This window comes from Phascolarctos cinereus, unplaced genomic scaffold, assembly GCF_003287225.1.
Source record: "Phascolarctos cinereus isolate Bilbo 61053 unplaced genomic scaffold, phaCin_HiC Scaffold_1;HRSCAF=81, whole genome shotgun sequence".
Lineage (NCBI taxonomy): Eukaryota > Metazoa > Chordata > Mammalia > Diprotodontia > Phascolarctidae > Phascolarctos > Phascolarctos cinereus.
In genome coordinates this window covers 22,112,479-22,132,175 of record NW_027555514.1, presented here as the reverse complement: position 1 = coordinate 22,132,175, position 19,697 = coordinate 22,112,479, and the positions used below count along the sequence as shown (strand labels likewise).

The 19,697-nt window shown below is 40.7% G+C and overlaps 1 protein-coding gene across 2 annotated transcripts in view; it reads right to left on the bottom strand.

Annotated features, from left to right (window-relative positions):
* The window catches only part of TOPAZ1 (testis and ovary specific TOPAZ 1), a 76,188-nt gene that overhangs the window by 25,608 nt on the left and 30,883 nt on the right, over positions 1–19,697 (bottom strand). For both annotated transcript variants that reach the window (XM_078151201.1, XM_078151202.1), the window contains 4 exons: positions 15,651–15,790; positions 13,867–13,952; positions 13,011–13,139; positions 7,946–8,009 (listed from right to left, as the gene is read on the bottom strand). In XM_078151201.1, coding sequence (XP_078007327.1) covers positions 7,946–8,009; positions 13,011–13,139; positions 13,867–13,952; positions 15,651–15,790 — 419 coding nt within the window. The remainder of the gene's footprint in view (positions 1–7,945; positions 8,010–13,010; positions 13,140–13,866; positions 13,953–15,650; positions 15,791–19,697) is intronic.

Sequence of the window (19,697 nt, the reverse complement as noted above, 5' to 3'; positions counted from 1 at the left end):
GATAGGATTTTAGGATATTGTCATTTGGAAATTAAACACAATTCATTAAGCTTTATTAAAAAAAAATCTATATCTTGGAGAGACCGTAGTGATCTAGTCTACCCTTTTCATTTCATAATAAGGAAACTGAGGCCTCAAAAGACTGACTTACCTCACAGCCACATGCACCATAAGTAGAAGACCCGGGCCAAGTGACTCCACAGTCTATATTCTTTGTATTACTACATTGGAGATGCTAGTTCTTGGAAGTAGACAAATCTCAAATAATTTTGATTACCAAGTAATAATAATAATAATAATAATGATAATACCTGATAATTATAGTGTTTACAGGGCAAAGCATTTTAACATATTATTTCATTTGAGTCTTGCCACCATTGTAGGTATATATTATAAATATCATTTAGGGGCAGCTAGGTGGCATAGTGGATAGAGCTCTGGCCTTGGAGTCAGGAGGACCTGAGTTCAAATCCAGCCTCAGACACATAACACTCACTAGCTGTGTGACCCTGGGCAAGTCACTTCACCCCAACTGCCTCACCAAAAAAAAAAGAAAATCATTTATAGGCAAGGAAACCAAGGCCCAGAGTGGTTAAATCGCAGAGCCAGCAAGTGTTAGAGAAAGAATTGGAGTTCAGGCATTCGTGACTCTCAGGGGCGACATTCTCCACTCTGGCACCCTGTGTCATAAAAAATGAATGAGCACAAAAAGCATAAAGTCCTAGAGGGATGAGCAAATATAGCACAACCCTAAACTCTTTTTTTGGCTGTTTTTTGGTGAGGCAATTGGGGTTAAGTGACTTGCCCAGGGTCACCTAGCTAGTATCATGTGTCTGAGGCTGGATTTGAACTCGCTTCCTCCTAACTCCAGGGCTGGTGCTCTACCCACTGTGCTACCTAGCTGCCCCCAAACTGTTTTTTTAAAAGCCGTTTTAGAGAAGAAGACCAGAGCTGGGAGAAGCATGGGTGAATGGCATCAGGGGACAGGGCGGACGAGCTGCTCCTGCTCAGGTCTCTTCTGACTTGCACCAGGAGAGACAGGCTCTAACGAGTTTGCCAGGGCCTGAAGAGAAGCAGTAAGACCAGAGGACAGAGCGCTGGTGCAGGCGTCGAGGTGACCCGAGGCCAGGTCCTGCTCCCGACACACACGGGCATGCTGTTTCGTCTCTCAAGGCTGCAGGTAACTCTTCAGACTACCAGTTACACACGGCTTGTGGACTTGAACTCGACAGAGCTTCCACACCAAGTCTTCCTCATCACAATGAAACCAATCAAACAGCGTTTACTAAGCGCCCGCTATGTGCTAAGGGCGGGGGATCCAAGGACAAAGAATGAAGCACTCCCTAGTCACGAGGAGCCTGCGTTCCAGACAAAGCCATAGCCCGCTCCTCATTCATGCAGAAAGTGCAGGAGCTGACGCCCCAGGTACAGGGATGGCGATGGGAGTCCCCAGGAATGGCACTCGATGACTTCCCGTCACCCAGCCTAGATAAACTACAGATAAAGCAGGGACTGCCGAGTCACCGCCACTAGTCTTGTGAAGAGATCCCAGAGAATGGGGAAGAAGGGCACGGCCAGGTCTGTGGGGAGCCGAGGCGGCGTTAGAAGACAGGGAGATACTCCAAGTTAGAGAGCAGGGGTGACTGAAGCAGCAAACTGCCAGAGGAAACGAGAGGTGAGCAGCACTGGTCCTGATAAAGAAAAGCACCTCTTCCAATTACAGACTGGAACCGAGGAAGAAAGAGTGGGAATTCACTGAAGGTTTTGAGTAGTGGGATATGAGAGGAAGCAGCAGCTTACAATGGATGACTGGCCTATGTTTTTGGAAAAACAGGAGTTGGAATTCTCTGCTGAAAGGGAAAGAAGTGGTGCAGGAGGATATTTATGAAATGCCTTGTTAAGCACTGTTCCCCTTCCTGAATTCTACGGCTGAATCAAACTCCCCTTACTGTTCATCACACATAACCCAGTGTTCCCTCTTCCTTGTTGAGGTCTCTGTGCCTGGAATGTACTCCCTTCACCCTCACCACCTTAGAATCCCTCGTTTCCTTCAACAATCTGTCCGACTGGCACCTCCTGTATGAGGCCTTTCCTAAGGCTCCAAGCTGCTAGTGTCTACCCCTATGCTATCCCCAAATCACCTGATTTTGTCTATACTTATGTGTATGTGTTGTCTTCTCTGACAAAACGTAAGCTCTTTGAGGGCAGGGGCCATTTAATTTTTGCCTTTGTATCCCCAGCACCCAACACAGTGCCTGTACATAGAAGGCACTCACTAAATGCAAACATCTTGTAATGTCACTAGCGAAGAGGAAAAAAACAAAAAGAACATCATTGAAACATCTGCTACGTTGCCAGGTATTGAGTCCAATATTAGTGGACACGTTCTGGCTATTGATCCGATGGGTTTAATAGTCTCTTGTGTCTATTTTATAGTTTGTAATATAGTACTTTCATTTCAAGATAACATTTTAAAATGTGTCAGAAAAAGAAGTTTGAATAGAATTGTTTCAGGCTTCTCTTCATGATAATTTCACCTAATCCATAGCAAGCCATTTTCAATGGTAAACCTCAAAGATTTTCACATGCAAAACCATCTTCATCTAGGCACCTATATTCTGGATAACAAAGTATGAGTTTTTACTAAGAATTTCCTTGATTTGAAAGAATGATAATTCAGTGTCGGACATCAGAAACTGGCAACACACTGAAAAACCCTACACACACACACATACACATACACATACTCTACCCCTTTGGGTAATTTTAATGCTATATATCCTTGTTTAAAGGCATGAAGATCTTCCGTAGGGGTCATCCAGAAATCCTCTGTCCCATGCAGTCTGTTAGCTCCGCTTCTCACAGACAATCTCTTAAAGAGACTGCCTACTTCCTTAAGAATTTTATCGATAACAGGAAGTTTCTCCCATTCCTACCAGAGTAAAAGCCTTGCCTCTAAAGAACACAGTGTGCTGTTCCAAGATGGTGTCTCCTCTAAGGTCACAAGCAGAGTTTTGAGGCAATTCCTCTTCTAATGTCAACTTTACTCATCAAACACATCTAGAGATTGGCTTGGACTATGCCTTCAGTCATCCCTACTTAGGCTTATTCTTTTCTACTTGTCCACGTTATGAACCTTCCCTTTTATCAAGCTGATCCTTCAGTGGTCTCAACAGAGCAAAACCTCATGTAGCTTCTCCTAGGTCCCGACCTCTACGATCACAGGGCACTGCGCTGCTGTGAAGTCTGTGCACTAATGCCTTCCATATTGTCCTGGAGAATCTAGCTCTGTTGGTTTTTTCCCTAATATTATGGACAGTAATGAGCACTATTCACCTCACAAAACAGCAAAAGTCAGTGAAAGGGAATCCTGCTCCGTAGAAAGCTTGAGATAAGACCCAGCTAAGACTCGGACACTGGAAGGAAAATATTTCTAGAGCGCTCTACTCTTAGTGGAATGACAGCAGAACTACCATTTTTGGATACTAGCACCTCAGTACCTAACATACGATATGAGGGCACAGGATAGAAGATGAAATGGGGAAAAAGCAGCCCCACCAGACCAAGTGCACACAGAACTCTGTGCTGGGAGAGACCATTTGGTAAGGATTCTTGTCCTGAGGCCTGCATGTCAAATAGCACACTGTATGTAGCTGGTCCCAGTCATGCTTCATAGTCTACCCTAGTCACATTTTTTTTGGGGGGGGAGGACAGAATGGCACATCTATCCCGCCTGCCACTGACCCTTCCGGACCACCGTAACCTGGTCATTTACCCACCATCAGATGGGTACCTCGCTCCCTTGTGTTTTCTAGACAGAACTGTAATCAGATCAATATTAACACTGCTGCTGGATAGAACATCTCAATCACTTCCCCTACTGCTCCATTTATTATCCCCAATCACTTCCCAAACCAAGATACCCCTCCTTGGTCAATACTCTATATATGTTGTCTTTCACTAGTAGAATGTAAACTACTTGAAAGCAGGCAAAGTATTTGTATTACAATGTTTGGCACATGATGCTTAATAGATATTTTTCATTCATTCATTAGTAGTCTGAAAAGGAGTATATCAAAAAGGAGAAAATATCACAGAAAGTACCACCACAAAAAAGGACAACGTGAGAAGGCATTAGTAACTACTGATCCAAAGCCTACTCTCTTCTTACTATAAAATCCTTCTGAGAATGTTCTATGCATATACCAAGGGAACTTTCGATGAAAAATAGGAGAAGGGTATAGGCAGGCACTTGTAAATCATTTTATAACTTTTTATACATATCTTTGCACACAGAATGTTAAAAAAACCTCCTGGACCCACGTACATGCAAAGGCAGCCACCAAGCATGTGGCTGGAGCCTCTTTGGAGAATCATGGGAGAACACAGGTAAGAATCCTACCGAAGAGGCGGGTTGTTGTGGAAGGGATAGCTACATCAATGAGATCATATATAGTCATGAAAATGTTGAAGCATAAAAAAGGAAGGCAAATGCTCAAAGAAACAGATTCAAAGATAGAGAAAATCTTCCTTGATAACTGGTGGAAAAAACAGATGTTTTCAATCATTTTATTTCTTTAATGACTTAGGTAAAAGAAACAAATCCTAGTTAATGATTCATTACCCTCTTCTGTCAAGGTAGGTCCTTATCCAATTTTTTTTTTTGGGTAAACATCAGGCTTTATGAAATATGACAATAGATTAGAAAAATAAACTTCCTTCATCTATGTAATTAGCCATCAGAATATTTGAACCTCACTGCCTTCCTACTTACTTTAAAATTTAATTGACAGAATACATAGCAGTAGAGTTTCAAAGACTGCCAAAGAGACAATGCTTTATAAAACAGAGAATGCAATTTCCTGTAGGTACTTCCACTTTTTTCTTCCTTGTAGTTTTAATGTGGCTTATTTTCACACAACAACATCATTAACACCAGATCTCCCCATATTCTCCTCTGGTTGTTCTGAAAGTACAGGTTTTTGGCCGTCTAAAGTGACTCTCATTTACTGCTTTACTCTCTCCTTTGTACCTTGAACAGTATATACCAAACGACGCAATTTGTTCTCAACCAATCAGGGATTAGTATCAGCAAGACTTTTTTTTTTTGTGAACCAGTGGCTAACGGATCAGTGGGGAAATTAAAAATATAAACCCATTTCATGGGACCAATTTTGTATTTTGATAGGTAGACAACTACTGAAGTATCTTATTTAAAAATAAATTTTTATTAATGTCGTTTTTACATTGCCAAAATTTCTCCCAGCATCCTCCCTCCCTAAGGGTTACTTTATATAACAAATAATTTCCTTAAAGTTAAAAAAAAGAGGAAGAGAAAAAAGAGCCACAAAACTGATCAATGCGTGACAAATGCAAGGGTTCACACTCATCCTGGAGCTTGCGCCTCTGCAGAGATGTGGGATGGAGGGCATCTTCTCCCAACTCTTCTTTGCGGCCATCCTCATTCCTCATAATTCTGCAACGTTCACTTTCGACTGCTCTGTGGCTGTTCTTTCCATTCCCGTCACTGCAGTCACCATGTTCCTTGTCTTCTTGGCTCTGACGATTTCTCTCTGCCTCACTTCACGTGGACCTCTCCATGCTTCTCACCAGACCTGTCATTTCTTGCAGCACAGTAACTCTCCTTCACACTCGTGGCCCTTACTTAATTTGTTTAGTCATTCCCCAACTGATTGGCATCTACTTCCATTTCCAGTTCTCTGCTACCATAGAAAGTGCTGACATTCAACATTTTGCTATCTATGTGGATTTTCTTACCAGTTTACCTCCTTGGGGAATATGCCTAGCAGTGGAACCTCTGGGTCAAAGGATGTGACCCTTGAGTTAATTTATCTGTATGACTCAAAACTACTCTCCACAACTGCACAGACTCACAGTTCCAACAACGACGACGCACTGAGCGTGCCTATCTTCCCACAACACCTCCAACGACTATCGCCGTCTCTCATCACCTTTGCTAGTCTGCTGGATGTGAGATGAAAGGATCCCCAGGGCTGTTCAGGTGTGTGCTTCTCATCAGTGATTTAGACCACGCTTTCCTATGGCTATCAGCAGGCTGCAGTGCTTGAGAACTCATTGTTCAGAGCCTTTGGTCACAAACTGTCTTTCTTCTATCCAGTTATTCCGAGTGGTTAAATTCAGTAACTTTCAATTCTCTTTAATGGGAGAACTTCCTTATAATATTAGCACACACAAAAAGGATTACAGAAAAGATAACATGCTATGGACTTCTTGAAGACATTACTAAATTTACTAGGCATTTATTAAGAAAGTGTGAGAGATGGCTACTTGCTCCTCCATTCAAAACAACTGATCCTGGAAGGGCCAGCCAAAGGCAAGCTTCTGGTGTCCAATTTCCTCCTATGCTTGTGCCAATATGGGAGTGCCTACAGGTGACAGCTCTGCATAAAACATCCAAGTCCCTTACTGGAGAAAAAAAATACCCAATGAAAGTGCCTTCTTTCTGATACATGGTAGGTTTTCGTACATAATTAGTTATTCAACTTTGTGGGGATATAACTGTGGCCAGTGATGACAGGAGGCAATAATAAAGAATGACTTGATTTGTATCATTTGGTGGTGTTCAGACAGCTTAAGAATATATGTTATCTATTTTCTACTGTAAAGACTTCTCAACACATATGGGATTGGTCAACAATTTTATGTAATACGTAGGAAAAAGCAATCTGATTTACTAACATTAGGACAAATTCCAGGGAGTATTAGTGTTCAGACACAATTAAGTTGCTGCTCTTGTTTCTAGCTGCCGAAAAACCAGGCATTTAAGATTTCTGCATATTGGTACCATCCAGCTGTGGGTCTCTGGGCCTCACACAATAGGACCTCAAGGCAGCTGCAGAAGAAGATTAAAACCTGCTCCAATATGGGTTCTCCAGACAGCTGACTTCTCAACAACCCAGGATTGAAGCCGACGCTGGGAGCCCACCAGTCTGGGGCGAGTCAGTGTCAGACTGCAGGCACTGTGACTAGGGTGTCAGGGGAGTTTCAGTTGTCCCTGCGGTCATTTCTTTGGTACGTGTTATGGGCCAGTCATTCCTAATGGCTGCTATGCTCTCAAGTCTCCCCGAGTGCCACTGGGGCTTCTCCAGCTTCCAGCTCCTCTGGGCTATGCCCAGCATTTTGGTGGAGGGATGGAGATTGAGGGGATAGTTATCTCTTGGAGGATGCTGAAACATTACTCCCTTGTATTCTTACTGTTCAAAGATCACAATATTTGACCAAATGGTAGATTTCAGAAAAGAATACTATCAAGAAGTAACAGACACTTTTTCTTCAATTTTTTACCCAGTTATTTTTGAATGCTATTTAAGAAATAAAAACCCAGGTGAAAAGTGGAGGGGTAACTTTTGAATTAGGAGTCCTAACATGAGTTAACTGTGTGCTCTTTGCATATTTTACATAGCTTTGAGAAGGCTATCTTGTCTCACCTGTGTTCCATCTTCATAAAATAAGAACACCACTTGCCAAATTCTCCAGGGCAAAAGAGATAAAGAGTGAATATGCATAAGCCATTGGGAGACATGAGGCAATTTGTGCATGTTTATATAAAATAATTAACATGTAATTCTAGTAGCATAGGACATAAATATTTTATATGTAAGCAAACTGCATTATTTAGCAAAATCTCTTTCCATAATTTGAGTGGGTATGGAAAATGTTTAAATAATGAAAAAAAAAGTGCTTAATAATGACTTATGGTATAACATGGTAGGGCCAGATAAGTTTTAAAACAAATAAAATATCACATTTAATTTAATATTTTCTTGTATCAGGAGAACCTTTTCTAGTAAGTCATGTCATTTTTATACTCGGGACATAATATTTATTGTCTAACACATGCAACTGAACTTTCCATTTGAAATATACACATTACTGAGTTACATTTCAGCAGTTTGTCTCATACCTGCACGTTGAAGCAAACACACCTCACCGATATTTATATATTTCTTAAGTATTTCCATGCAAACCTGCAGAAACCATGAAAAATTGTTATGATTCATTCCTGAACAGACTATAAGAATAAAATTTACATAAGTAGTACTTTTATCTTCTTGGCCACTCCACATTTTGCCTAAGTTTAAATTATTTAGGATGAAAAAGACGGTCTTAATTCATACTGACACATGGAAGAAAAAAGCCAATTTTAAAGACCTATCAGTAGGAGTCATTAAAAAGTATATAGTTATGAATCTTAAAAAATCAAAACTCTCCTATTACTTCAGAGTATCAGGCAATAATTTATTAGGCATGTACCTAAAACATTTAAATATTTAAATTCATAGAAAGTGAAATGTGAGTTTATGTTAAAAAGTTTTAGGTAACAAGGCCAAAAGAGTTAAGGTTAGGGTTAAACTGAATTCCTTCTCTACCTCTAGAGAGCTTTCCAAAGAGAGTTAATGCTGTATAATGGGGGTTTTGACTTTTTCAAAAAAGAGACTGACTTTTCCAAAGGGAGACTGTCTTGATCTCAAACTTAGTAACTAGGTTTCACAAGCACTCTTATATTGAAAAGAAAAATATAATTCTCTAGCTTTTAGTTCCTGAACCAATAAGACTTTTCTCATTTCAATTTACAATAAGCATTATTATAGATTGTTCTACTTGGCAGCATTTTTGGACGTTCATTACAAATTTAACTGAATATCCTCAGCACAGTAGAGGCCGATTACATCATTGGTGGCCACAGGCTAATACTTTATAGGCTGCAGTGCTTTACAGCAAGCAAGCCCCTATGTTTTCCCATACTAGACAGGTGTTAGACTGGATGACAGAACCCCAATTTGTAAAAACTGTTAAGAGACTAAGGCCAAACCACAGAAGGAGTTGGAGGGGATCTCAAAAGGCCTTTCAGTGAGACACACACAGTAGAACAAGAATCTTTCATATGACATACCCACGGGTATCTCCCACTCAATGTCAAGAGAACTCATCTCCTCTCCCCACCGCTCACCCTTCTTTCTAACATCTCTATTTCTATAGAAATTCTTCCAGTCATCCTGTTTCATTACCTTGCAGCTATCCTTGACTTCCCATGCTCCCTCACCCCCATTTCCAACCAGCTGCCAAGTTTTGTTCCATCTACCCGTACTTAACCTCTCTCATACTGATCTTTTTTCCTCTGCTCATTTCCTTTGGGGAGGGGGGGAGGAGGCATCTGCATAGTCTGCTCCACCTCACCATCCCCCTCCCTACTGCATGACTAGAAAGCACTCACTTCCATTTCATGTCTTTCATTTTCTTCCAAGTTCAGTTAAGATTTCACCCCCAAATAAAGCCTTTCCTGCTCTCTGCAGCGCCTCGTTCTTCCTCCTTGAAATGACCTTGTGCTGACTTTGTTTATGTCTCCCCAGAGAGAATATAAGCTCCTTGAGGAAAGGAGACATTTCACTTTTGTCTTTGTACCTCGAGGGCCTAGTACAGTGCTCAGCACAAAGGAGTGCTCAATAAATGTCCAACGACTAAGTGATCATAGAACTTAACTTTTCTTTGAACTTTTTTTTTTGAGTGAGGCAATCAGGGTTAAGTGACTTGGCCAGGGTCACATAGCTAGTGTCAAGTGTCTGAGGTCGGATTTGAACTCAGGTCCTCCTGACTCGAGAGCCAGTGCTCTATCTATTGCACCATCTAGCTACTCCAGAACATCTTCAAAGAGGAATAACCTACTACCTCCTGAGAAGGCAGCCTGCTTTTGTCTAGCTTTAATTGTTAGGATGTCTTCTCCTATCTCAAGCCTTGATTTGCTTCTTTGCAATTTCCACTTACTGCTGCCAGTTCTAGGGCCCAGCAGAATCAACCCAACAGAAGTATTTATTAGGTGCCTCCTGTGTGCCAGGCACTGTGGTAGACCTGGGGAGAAAAACACCAAAAAAAAAAAAAAAGAAAAAAAGGCAATTCTTGCTCCCAAAGATCTTCTATTATAAGGGAGGGACAACCTGTCTACATGACAATCAGTGAGTGCCCCAACTCTGCTAAGCGATGGAGGTACAAATACCGTGAGACAATCCCTACAATTAAGCAAAGCCAACCAACACAGCAACTCATGCAGACACCGTGGGTGCAGCTTTCTGCAGGCCTGCTCTGCAGCCCACCAGATCCCCAAACTAAAAAGAAAAGGAAGTGTGTTTTAATCACCTGGACTCGGACTTATCACTGCATTTAACCCAAGTTCACAGCCTTTTACTTATAGAACTGTGGTCACTGCATATCATTCTCTGGGTTTGGCTCCCTTTACCTGAACCTTCCCATCTGAATTACTCAGACTGGTAACTGCTTACAGCGTAAGCTAACATATCATCAAGTTCCTACACCACGACTTGCTCAGCCAGGCGCCAGCTGAACACCGCTATTCTAGCTTTTTGCTACCACAAAGGCATTTATTAATACTGCATTATAAGGGACCAGGCTGCCTTTGACCTCTTGACTTTCCTCCAATCATTCCAAGTTGTTTTCTAGACTAGCCAGACCAATTCAGTTCTACCAGTCATCTCTTCCCATAGCCCTTCCAACACTATTTCTGTCTCTTATCTTTGTTAAGTTGATGGATCTGACTGAAAACTCAAGAGCTGCTTTAATAAGCATTTCTTAATAGTCACTGGGAACATTTTTTCCCCAATGGTTAACAGTTTACATTTCTTTGTTTGAAAACTGTTCACATTCCTAGGAGGTCTTTTCTTCTGTAAAGTGAGCCAAGTCACATGACACTTATTTTTCCACAGTAAAGCCACTCTTAACACAAAGAAGAAAATATCTTAATAATAGCTAGCATTCACATAGTGCTTTAAGCATCTATGTAGTACAAAGTACTTTACACATTATTTCATTTGATCCTCACAGCAGCCCTGTGAAGTAGGTACAATTATTTTTCCATTTTACAGATGAGGAAACTGAAACTGAGGAAAGTTAAGTAACTTGCCCAGGGTCACATGGCTAATAAGTATCTGAGGTAGGATTTGAACTCAGGTCTTTACGACTTGAAGTCCAGCATTTTATTCACTTCTTGCTTACCAGCATTCTGACTTAAATAAGGAGATGGAAAGCCATTTCAATGGTGTGAGGTTTTGATATCTGACGAAGTGGTTACTGGAACTGAAATAGGCAGACTAGACTATGATAGGCTCAGAATCCAAAGTTCTTTCACTGTGAAGTTTAAGCACTGGTTTGTGAGCATCAGGGAAAAAAATTAGTAGCAATTTCAAAAACAAGCCTGAAGAATCTAAAAGTCTTTTTGCTCCCTTGAGAGAAGTAACCTTCCCACATCATGGGGCATAAACAATACTACACAAAGACTGACCCCTAATTTTTTCCATATAAAATGTTTTTCACGAAAACAAATCCAGGGTGAAGATAACATCTGCTGGGACAAAGCTCCCCCAAAACAACAAAAACCAAACCCAAGTTAGCTGTCATTTCCAGTTCACTACCCTACTAGGTAAAAATTTCAAACAGAACCCTAATTTTAATAGAATTATGCGAGATAAAAAGGTGGTGGGGGAGCCTGGATTTTCTGTTCTGTAAGTTATTCATGTGTGCGAGAGGGCCAAGACCCACTGGATTCCTATTGTCAGTGTTTCATTTGACTCTGCAACTGGGCCCTGGCTCAGAAGACTCTCTGCACATCCCTGAGAGTGGGCAAGACTGAGGCAGTAAATGCCCAGCCTTAACAACTGGGGCTGTCCCGCCAAGACTGCACACCTCTAGTAAGTGCCAGGAAACACAGAGCTTCTGAACTTGCTCGGCTACCCAGCCCTTTCCTTCAGTACTTGGGAACAAGTTTCACACGTTTTCCCTGATCTGATAAACCCCTGGAGGCTTCCTTTGCTGTGATGTAAGTATCACTCCATTAGTAAAGATCAGAAGAAAGTGCTTTTGTTTTGCCAAACAAAAACCAGCCGGCATTTCTCTCTGGACCCAACACCTTGTTGGGCAGTTGCTCCAATCATAACTGACTGACTGTGGATCAATATTTCCCTTTTGGCTAGAAGGGACCTGCATCAGAACAAGCATTTTCCTTACTGTGTGTCACGTTCTGACCCACAGACACTCGTCACTGGATCACAGTTCTCTAGTGATGGTCATCTGAATCCTGCCCTGAAGAATCAGTGATGGGTTCTGCAGCTAAAGGTGCACTGCAGAAGAGCCCTCAGAGGTTCTTCTGTTCTGGCTGTCTAGCAGTACACAACCCTACCACAAACCACACACGACTACAGAAAGACATGAAACTAGCTGGCGCCTTTTCTGAGACAGAGGCAAGGGGCCAGCACAGCAACACTGGGCAGGACAAGGGAGGGGAGCCCAGGCCACCACAGCCCAATCCCTACCAACTTTTCCAAACCTTCCAACTTGCTCAGGACACCCTGACAATAAAATCCAGGTGTCTACTGGATCTGGGCTGATTCTGTTGCGTGGCCTCAGACCGGCTCCTCAGCCCTGTGCTTGTTACCAACACTAGATTTATTTTCCTTCACTGGTAGAATAGGAAGTTAAGGAGCTTCTCATTTGTTACTTCACTTGTAGGTCAAAATCTTTCTGTAAATGATTTTTAAACTTAAAAGGATGACATATATAGCTGGAAGGCCCAATTACAGCTACAAAAATCTGTTCAGCTTGGGGACTCATCAGGATACATTTTTGGAAATAGATTAGATCAGATAATCGCTCAAGAATTGGCTCCTCAATAAAATGGAAAATGAAAAACTTTTAGAGAATTCACACCTGAGGACTGAAGTAACTACTATCTGTGGCCATTGGTTTATTCATGCAACTTCCATTTTACTATCTGTTGTAGCCTATACAAATGACTAACTTTCAAGAGAAAAAAAAAGTTCTTAGTGGTATAGAAAATATTTAAACACATCATTTTAGGACCATGTATTTTTAATGAAATACAGGTAAAAATCAAACTTCTATTTTTCTTCAATGTTTACTACAAATCATTTCTCCTTAAAGTTTCAAACCCTTAGAGACTGTACCTTTTCATCTGCTTGTTCAGGAACGTGGGCAAATTTACACAATGGTCGCTCACAGCCACGTAATGTATTAAAATGAAATTTGCAATATCCATGGGGTAACATCATCAATCCTAGGGGCTTCTGGAACATCTAAGGATTTTTTTTTAAAGGAAGGGAGAAAAAAAGCAGGATAAATGCTTTCAGCTAGTAAAAAATAGAAACTATTTCTATGGAGGATGGGAGGGAAGGAACGAGAAATTAAGAATAGGTGGGAATATTACATATATACAAATGAGCAAGATTAGCCAGGGCTAATTTAATAAGAAAACTCAACTTCTATTTTATATTTGTAAAAGAAAAATTTAGCTTTTCCACACTTTCCCCAATAAAATTTCTGACAAGTTTGCTACATATTATTTAACATGTATTTGGATGTTTGCAACAAAACTGGAAGGGAACGAATGACACTTAATTTGATATAGAATCATTAGAAGATTAATGAAAATGAAGGAAATTTATCTTCAGTATTTCTAAGAGGCAACTTCTCATAACTGACTCAAATTTTTCTCCCACCTGATAATATTCTCTGTCTCTCCCTCTCTCCCCACCAACCCACTCACCAGAGCTGTGCCTCCTTCAGACATCACTGCTTACTGATATGACCCTTCCCCCCACTCTGTATTGTCCTTCTGCACCCTGTCTCTAGTCCTCCTTGGGCTATCTCCTCAGGAAGGACCTCTACACCACCAGGCTTGACTCTCCCAGTAAATTCCTGCTTGGGTCTCTGTTCTACACGAGGACAAGCAAGGAAATACCATCAACAGGGACACAGAAAAGTCCTATAGTGGAGGCTCATACAAAAAGCTGAGATACTCACCCCTGCAGTTTTTTCCCTTTTAAATATCTCACAATTTTCAGGATTCTGCAACATCAGGAGAGGGTATTTCCCTGAAAATCTAAAATCTGGAAAAAAAAGAGATAGAAATCAGTTACTATCATTTTTCTTTCATATGCACAAAACTTCCTTTAAATATATTGAAGATTTTCTTGGAACTTTACAGAATATCAGTTTCTATATAGGAGCCAGGGATACTGAAATCTATTCTACCACAGAAGGACAAATTTTCGTGTGTGTGTGTGTGTGTGTGTGTGTGTGTGTGTGTGTGTGTGTAGAAGAGGAAAGGCAGGTGATGGTAAGACTTTGATGAAATACATGTATGTGTGGATATACACATATATATGCATGCATACACGTGTATGCATACACACACACAATAACCAATTATTACATGCAGCACAAAACTGTGGTGGCAATTTAAAGGAATTAAGCAGAAAAAACGATATCAAAATCGTTATTACTGGAAAGGTCTTTGCCTACCACAACAATTATCTCTTTTCTCCCCCAAAGCAAGTAAGATGGCAGGCCTGCTTTAGGAAGTGGTATCTGTGGAATCCAGAGGAAAGAGGCACAGAACAATAGGGCTGAATGAAAAGAGCAAGGCAGTGTCTACCAGAGGTTCCCAAACTTATTTGGCCTATTGCTTAAAAAAAAAAAATTACTCAAGCACTTCTTCAACTCTTTTTTAAAAATCTGCATCATTTCAAAAAATACAAAATCTTTTTAAAAATGACATCTTAAATTTAATAATTTATTGTAAATTTGTTTTTTTCCTGTATTGAAATTTTGATGACATAATATTGCATCATGTAACTGTATAGTATCATTGGAACCAAGTCATTACACACACATTTTCCTGCCGATGCATGCTGGACTTCCCAACAACACAAAACACACTTGTCTGTCAACACTTGCTTGTTAAGACCTGCTGGAGGATTTGATCACTGATATTATGATAGTTATAACTTGCATTTTGTGTGTTCATTTGGAAAATGGTATAATCACTATGACTAACTCCATTACACAACAGGTGAAATATGTATGAATGTTCTTTCAAAATCTTCTTTTTCTCTTCTTTCCTTATGTTTCCACCATCCCTTTATTTTTATTAAACACTCCCCAATTACACCCGAGGCTACTAACCCCCTCCCCCCCATTCCCCTCCTACTGTTCCAACGCCCTCCAGGAAGTGGCATTGCCTACTTTGGGAACCTATGGTAAGTGCTTCCTGAGTCAAGTGGGTGTGGCTTCATGACTTTATTTGAAACATTATGAATTTGAGGAAGCCAGATGAAAAGAACCACCTGAAGCAGTTTAGGTAAATGCTCTCATTTAATCCTTTGGTCAAACTAGTGAGGCAGCTCCTGCAGCTCCATTAGTTCTAAAACACAGATGATGATGAACTGGCGGCTAAAAAAGCTTCAGTGACTGTGCCCAGGGTTGTGTGGTTAACAGGCGTCAGGGACGGGGTCGGAATCGGAGGCTTTTGACTCCAATCTAGCGCCCTTCCTATTAAATCATGCAGCTTCATCTTCAAATAATCTATAAAGATGAGTCTTGTGAATTCAACTCACTCGCCCTATTGCAACGTTACCCTGCTATACATAATCAAGATTTCACTGTGTCAACAGTATCAAGCCACTGTATGGAAGCTTTTTGATTTTAAAATGAGTCTTACTGGAGTGATTTTCTAAGCTGTGAGTGCAGACTGTTTTGCATCATGACACAAAGACAATAGGTTATTTTTGTTTGGAAAATAATACCATTCATCCAGGGTTTCAGGGTTGTGCCATCTGGATGAGCCTTTAGATTCAAAGGAGGTGCTGGCAGACACGGAACTGCTGGACACCGAGGTGTTAACTGATGCTCACCTGAGGGTATCTCTGCATATTTAGAATCCTTGCTATAGTAAAAGAAAACAAATTGTGACCCAAACTTGTTAATTTAATGAAGTATCAGGTATTACTTGTAGTATCCTACATTTTGCCAAATGTCTTTAGAACTTAAAAATAACCTTTTTTTATGCTTAATTATCTTTCCTAAAGTCCTATCCTCATGGCCCTACAACGGTCCAAAGGTACCCTGGGTTCTTAAAGAAGCTATCAGGAGAGAGCATAAGGTCTGGCTGGCCCTAATGTGGGGCAGAGGTTTGGCGTACGGGCAGGGTCACAAAATGGGTTGTTGCAAAGACCAGCTCAGCTAAATTCAGAGAGGTGAATTGCCAGGTGCACTACAGCATGCTTCTGAAGACCACTTAATGAGTTAGGGAGTATCTGTACATGAGAAAAAAAATCACAGAGCCTTGAAATATTGAAGTAATTATCTAATAACAAGCAAACTGTTTCACTCTCACCAAATGAACACTGTATTAGAAAATTTATGCTAAGATAAACTAAGATTAATGACTTTTTAAAAGGAATGAGTAAACTCTTGGAGGGAATTAAAAAGTGAGTTGAATTTATTATGGGTGTGAGACAGGAAATGGTGTGAGAAGCCTCACTGAGATTCTAATGGTCACCAATGATTGACTTAACCAGGGGTGGGGAACCTGCAGGTTCCCCACCCCTGGACTTAACCAAGCAATGAGCCTAACTTAGCTGAATTCTTCAGGGATTCTACATATGCCATTCCCAAACAAAGGCATACGAAAACCACCTGAACATACCGATCTCCTATTCTTGCAAGATTTTAAACAACTGTATAGCATGACATTGGTAGAGAGTACAGTTACTCTCTGCCAATTACAGCAAGATCCTAATTATCTGGAAGTCACTTGTGAACCAAAAAGCAAAAAAGTTTTCCCAGCTCATAGTAAATTAAAGCAAAAAATTTCCAACACGGCATCTTCTTAGATTTAATCCATTGTTCTAGCCTGTCAAGGTTCTGATTCTGTTACCCTTTCGACTCCTATCTGGACCCTTTCTCCTACCTTCTCCTGTGCAGGCAGACACAATGACAACCAGAAAAGACAGCTGACCAAAACAACAACAACAAAACCAATGTATACAGTTCCACTAAAACAGACACCAGCCCCATGATTTTCCTACGTGGGGAAACAAGGGAGGGGGTATCAGACCTGTCTGGTACTCGGTGGGTTCCAGTCCCAGCACTGCCAACGACTCCTGGACCAGTCCTCTTTTCCACTGTGCAGTAAAACTCTTAAAACTCAGGGCAGTCGGGGGCTGCTCTCTTGCTAACAAGCTAGACAGATGTGGCGTTGTATGATTTCAGACCCAGGGAAGAACAGCATGCCCCATTAAATGGCAGCCTCATGACTCCAAAAGATGCCGAAAGGATAAAGCAATGAATTCCTCCTAGTGAGATCAAATTTCCTACTGGTAAAAATGAAGTGCTCGACTTGGGTGTAAAAACACCAACTTCAACTCCCCCAAGAGAAAGCTGTGTGGAAGACAGGGCTAGAAGAGAAGAGCAGAACTGAACATGAAGACGTAATTGAAGGTCATCTGCAGGGCTCTGGAACCATGAAGGCCACAGACCGGATCTTGGGAAATTAAGAAAGACTGGAAGGAGACCAATTGAGAAGGATCCCAGGAAAGAAGAGGAGGAAAAGTAAAAAGCGAGGGGGAAATGGCAAGTAAAACTACCTGGTGACACAAGGTAAGAGGCCAGTGAAAGCAGAGAAACAAAAGAGGGAGACCAGGCTCTTCAGAAGTGCTGAAGAGGTGGTAAAGGTATTGATGAAGCGTCAAAGAGGTGAGCCACAAGCACTGCACAAAAAGCCGGAGGATCTCCTGTCTAGGAAGCAGATAGCAAGAAGAATCCTGCAGGGTCTTGTGGTGATTGTGTGGACAGTTTTATTTGCCATAGCCCAGGGACTGCTATCTCTAGTGAAAGGGATCATCAGTCTTTCCCCTGGAAGAAAAGGGGAAAGGGTTTGAGGAACTGCACACTCCAGGTTAGGAGGGAGAATAAAGCATTCCAAAAGCCCCATGCAGAAGATGGATCTGAAGAGGCTGAGGAGAATCTTGACCTGCTTCAGAAGGTTGGAAAATGGAAGACTTATACAAAGAAGGAAGGAGAAGGACCACTGAACACTGGGAGCTCAAAAATAAAATTTCTTTTAAAACGCTGAAAAGTGGAACATAGGTGCAGAACATACAGGAGCAAATGAACAGTGCTCAATAAATCCAAAGGCCCAAACTACTGGAGTAAGAAATAATTTCTCAGCAAAAACTGCTGGGAAAACTGGCAAGTTTAGGCCAACATTCCATGCTACACACCAAGATAAACTCCAAGCAGATATATGGCTTAGATATAAGAAGTCACATCATAAGTAACTTGGAAGGAAAGAAATACCTTTTGCCAACTATAGCTATGGGAAAGGTTCATGACCAAACGAGGGAAAAGGGGACTGCAGATGATAAAATGGACAATTTTGATTTCATAAAATTTACAAGTTTTTGTACAAATAAAACTAATGCAGTTAAAAGAAGGAAAATCATTAATTGGAGAAAAAAATTTCTGCTGATTTCTTTAACAAATGTTTCATTTTCCAAATATTTAAGGAACTGATTTAAATGTAAGAAAAAAGTGTCATTTCCCAGCAGGATATGAACAGATAGTTCCTAAAGGAAGCTAAATTATGATCAACCACATAAAAAAAGTTTCACTAATAAGAGAAATGCAAATTAAAACACCTCCAAGATTCCATTTCACATCCATTAGATTGGTAAAGATGACAAAAAGGAAAATGACAATACTGCAGGGACTGTGGGAAAACCGAACACCAATGCACTGTTGGTGGAGCTGTGAAGTGGTCCAATCAATATGGAAAGCAAATTGGAATTAGCTCCCCCAAAAGACACTAAAGTGTGTCTACTTACTGACCTAGCTATGTCACTACTAGGCCTATAACCCCAAACAGATAAAAGCAAGAAAAAGATCCATTCTATCCAAAAACATTTAGAGCAGTTCTCTTTGTTACAGCAGACATCTAAGAGGGTATTCATTCACTGGGCAACGAACACATTATGGCACATGTAGTGGAATCTTACTGAGTCAAAATGATGAAAGGTTTCAGAGACGCATGAAAAGAATTATATTAACTGATGCAGAGACAAGTGACCGACATCTGGAGAACAATTTATACAAGTCCAACAACACTAAAGAAAAACAACTTTGAAAGACTAAGAACTGATTCATGCAACAAATCAGCTGCGATTCCTTCCAAAGGACCACTACTGACATGTTCTGCCTGCCTCTTGATGGGGAAGTAATGAACTCAAGACTCGGAGACATACATCTGAGTACGGCCAATGTGGGAATTTGTTTTGCTTAACTACGCATAGTTGTTACAAGGGTTTTAATTTTGGTTTTTTCTTCCTTCTCCCCCAACTTTGGGAAAGAGAGAAGCCTATAGTAATAGGTGTATAAAAAAAAAGAAAAAAAGAAATGAGATTAAGTGTGTAAAAAAAATAGTCTAGAATATAACAGAAGGAAGGCCAGAAGCAAACACAGCAAAACACAGTTTTGAAAGTTATATGATGAATTTATTACATACTTAAAAGGAAAAAATGAACTGTACATGATAGACAGGAACAGTTTCATGTATAATCCTCTTTTTTGTTCTACTTTGTATTTGGAAATGCTTATTTTTATTTGGGGTTTGTTAAGAATTTTTTTTTTAATAAGAAGGAAGATGGATGATTCTTTTCTCCCCCAAAGAATGATAAGAGAGCCACATGTACCATCAGGATAGGAGATTACCTAGTCAGAACAAGGGAAGAAGACTATTTGATCACTTCCTGTGGAGGGTACCAAAGCCATGGTTGGGAAGCTACACACTACTC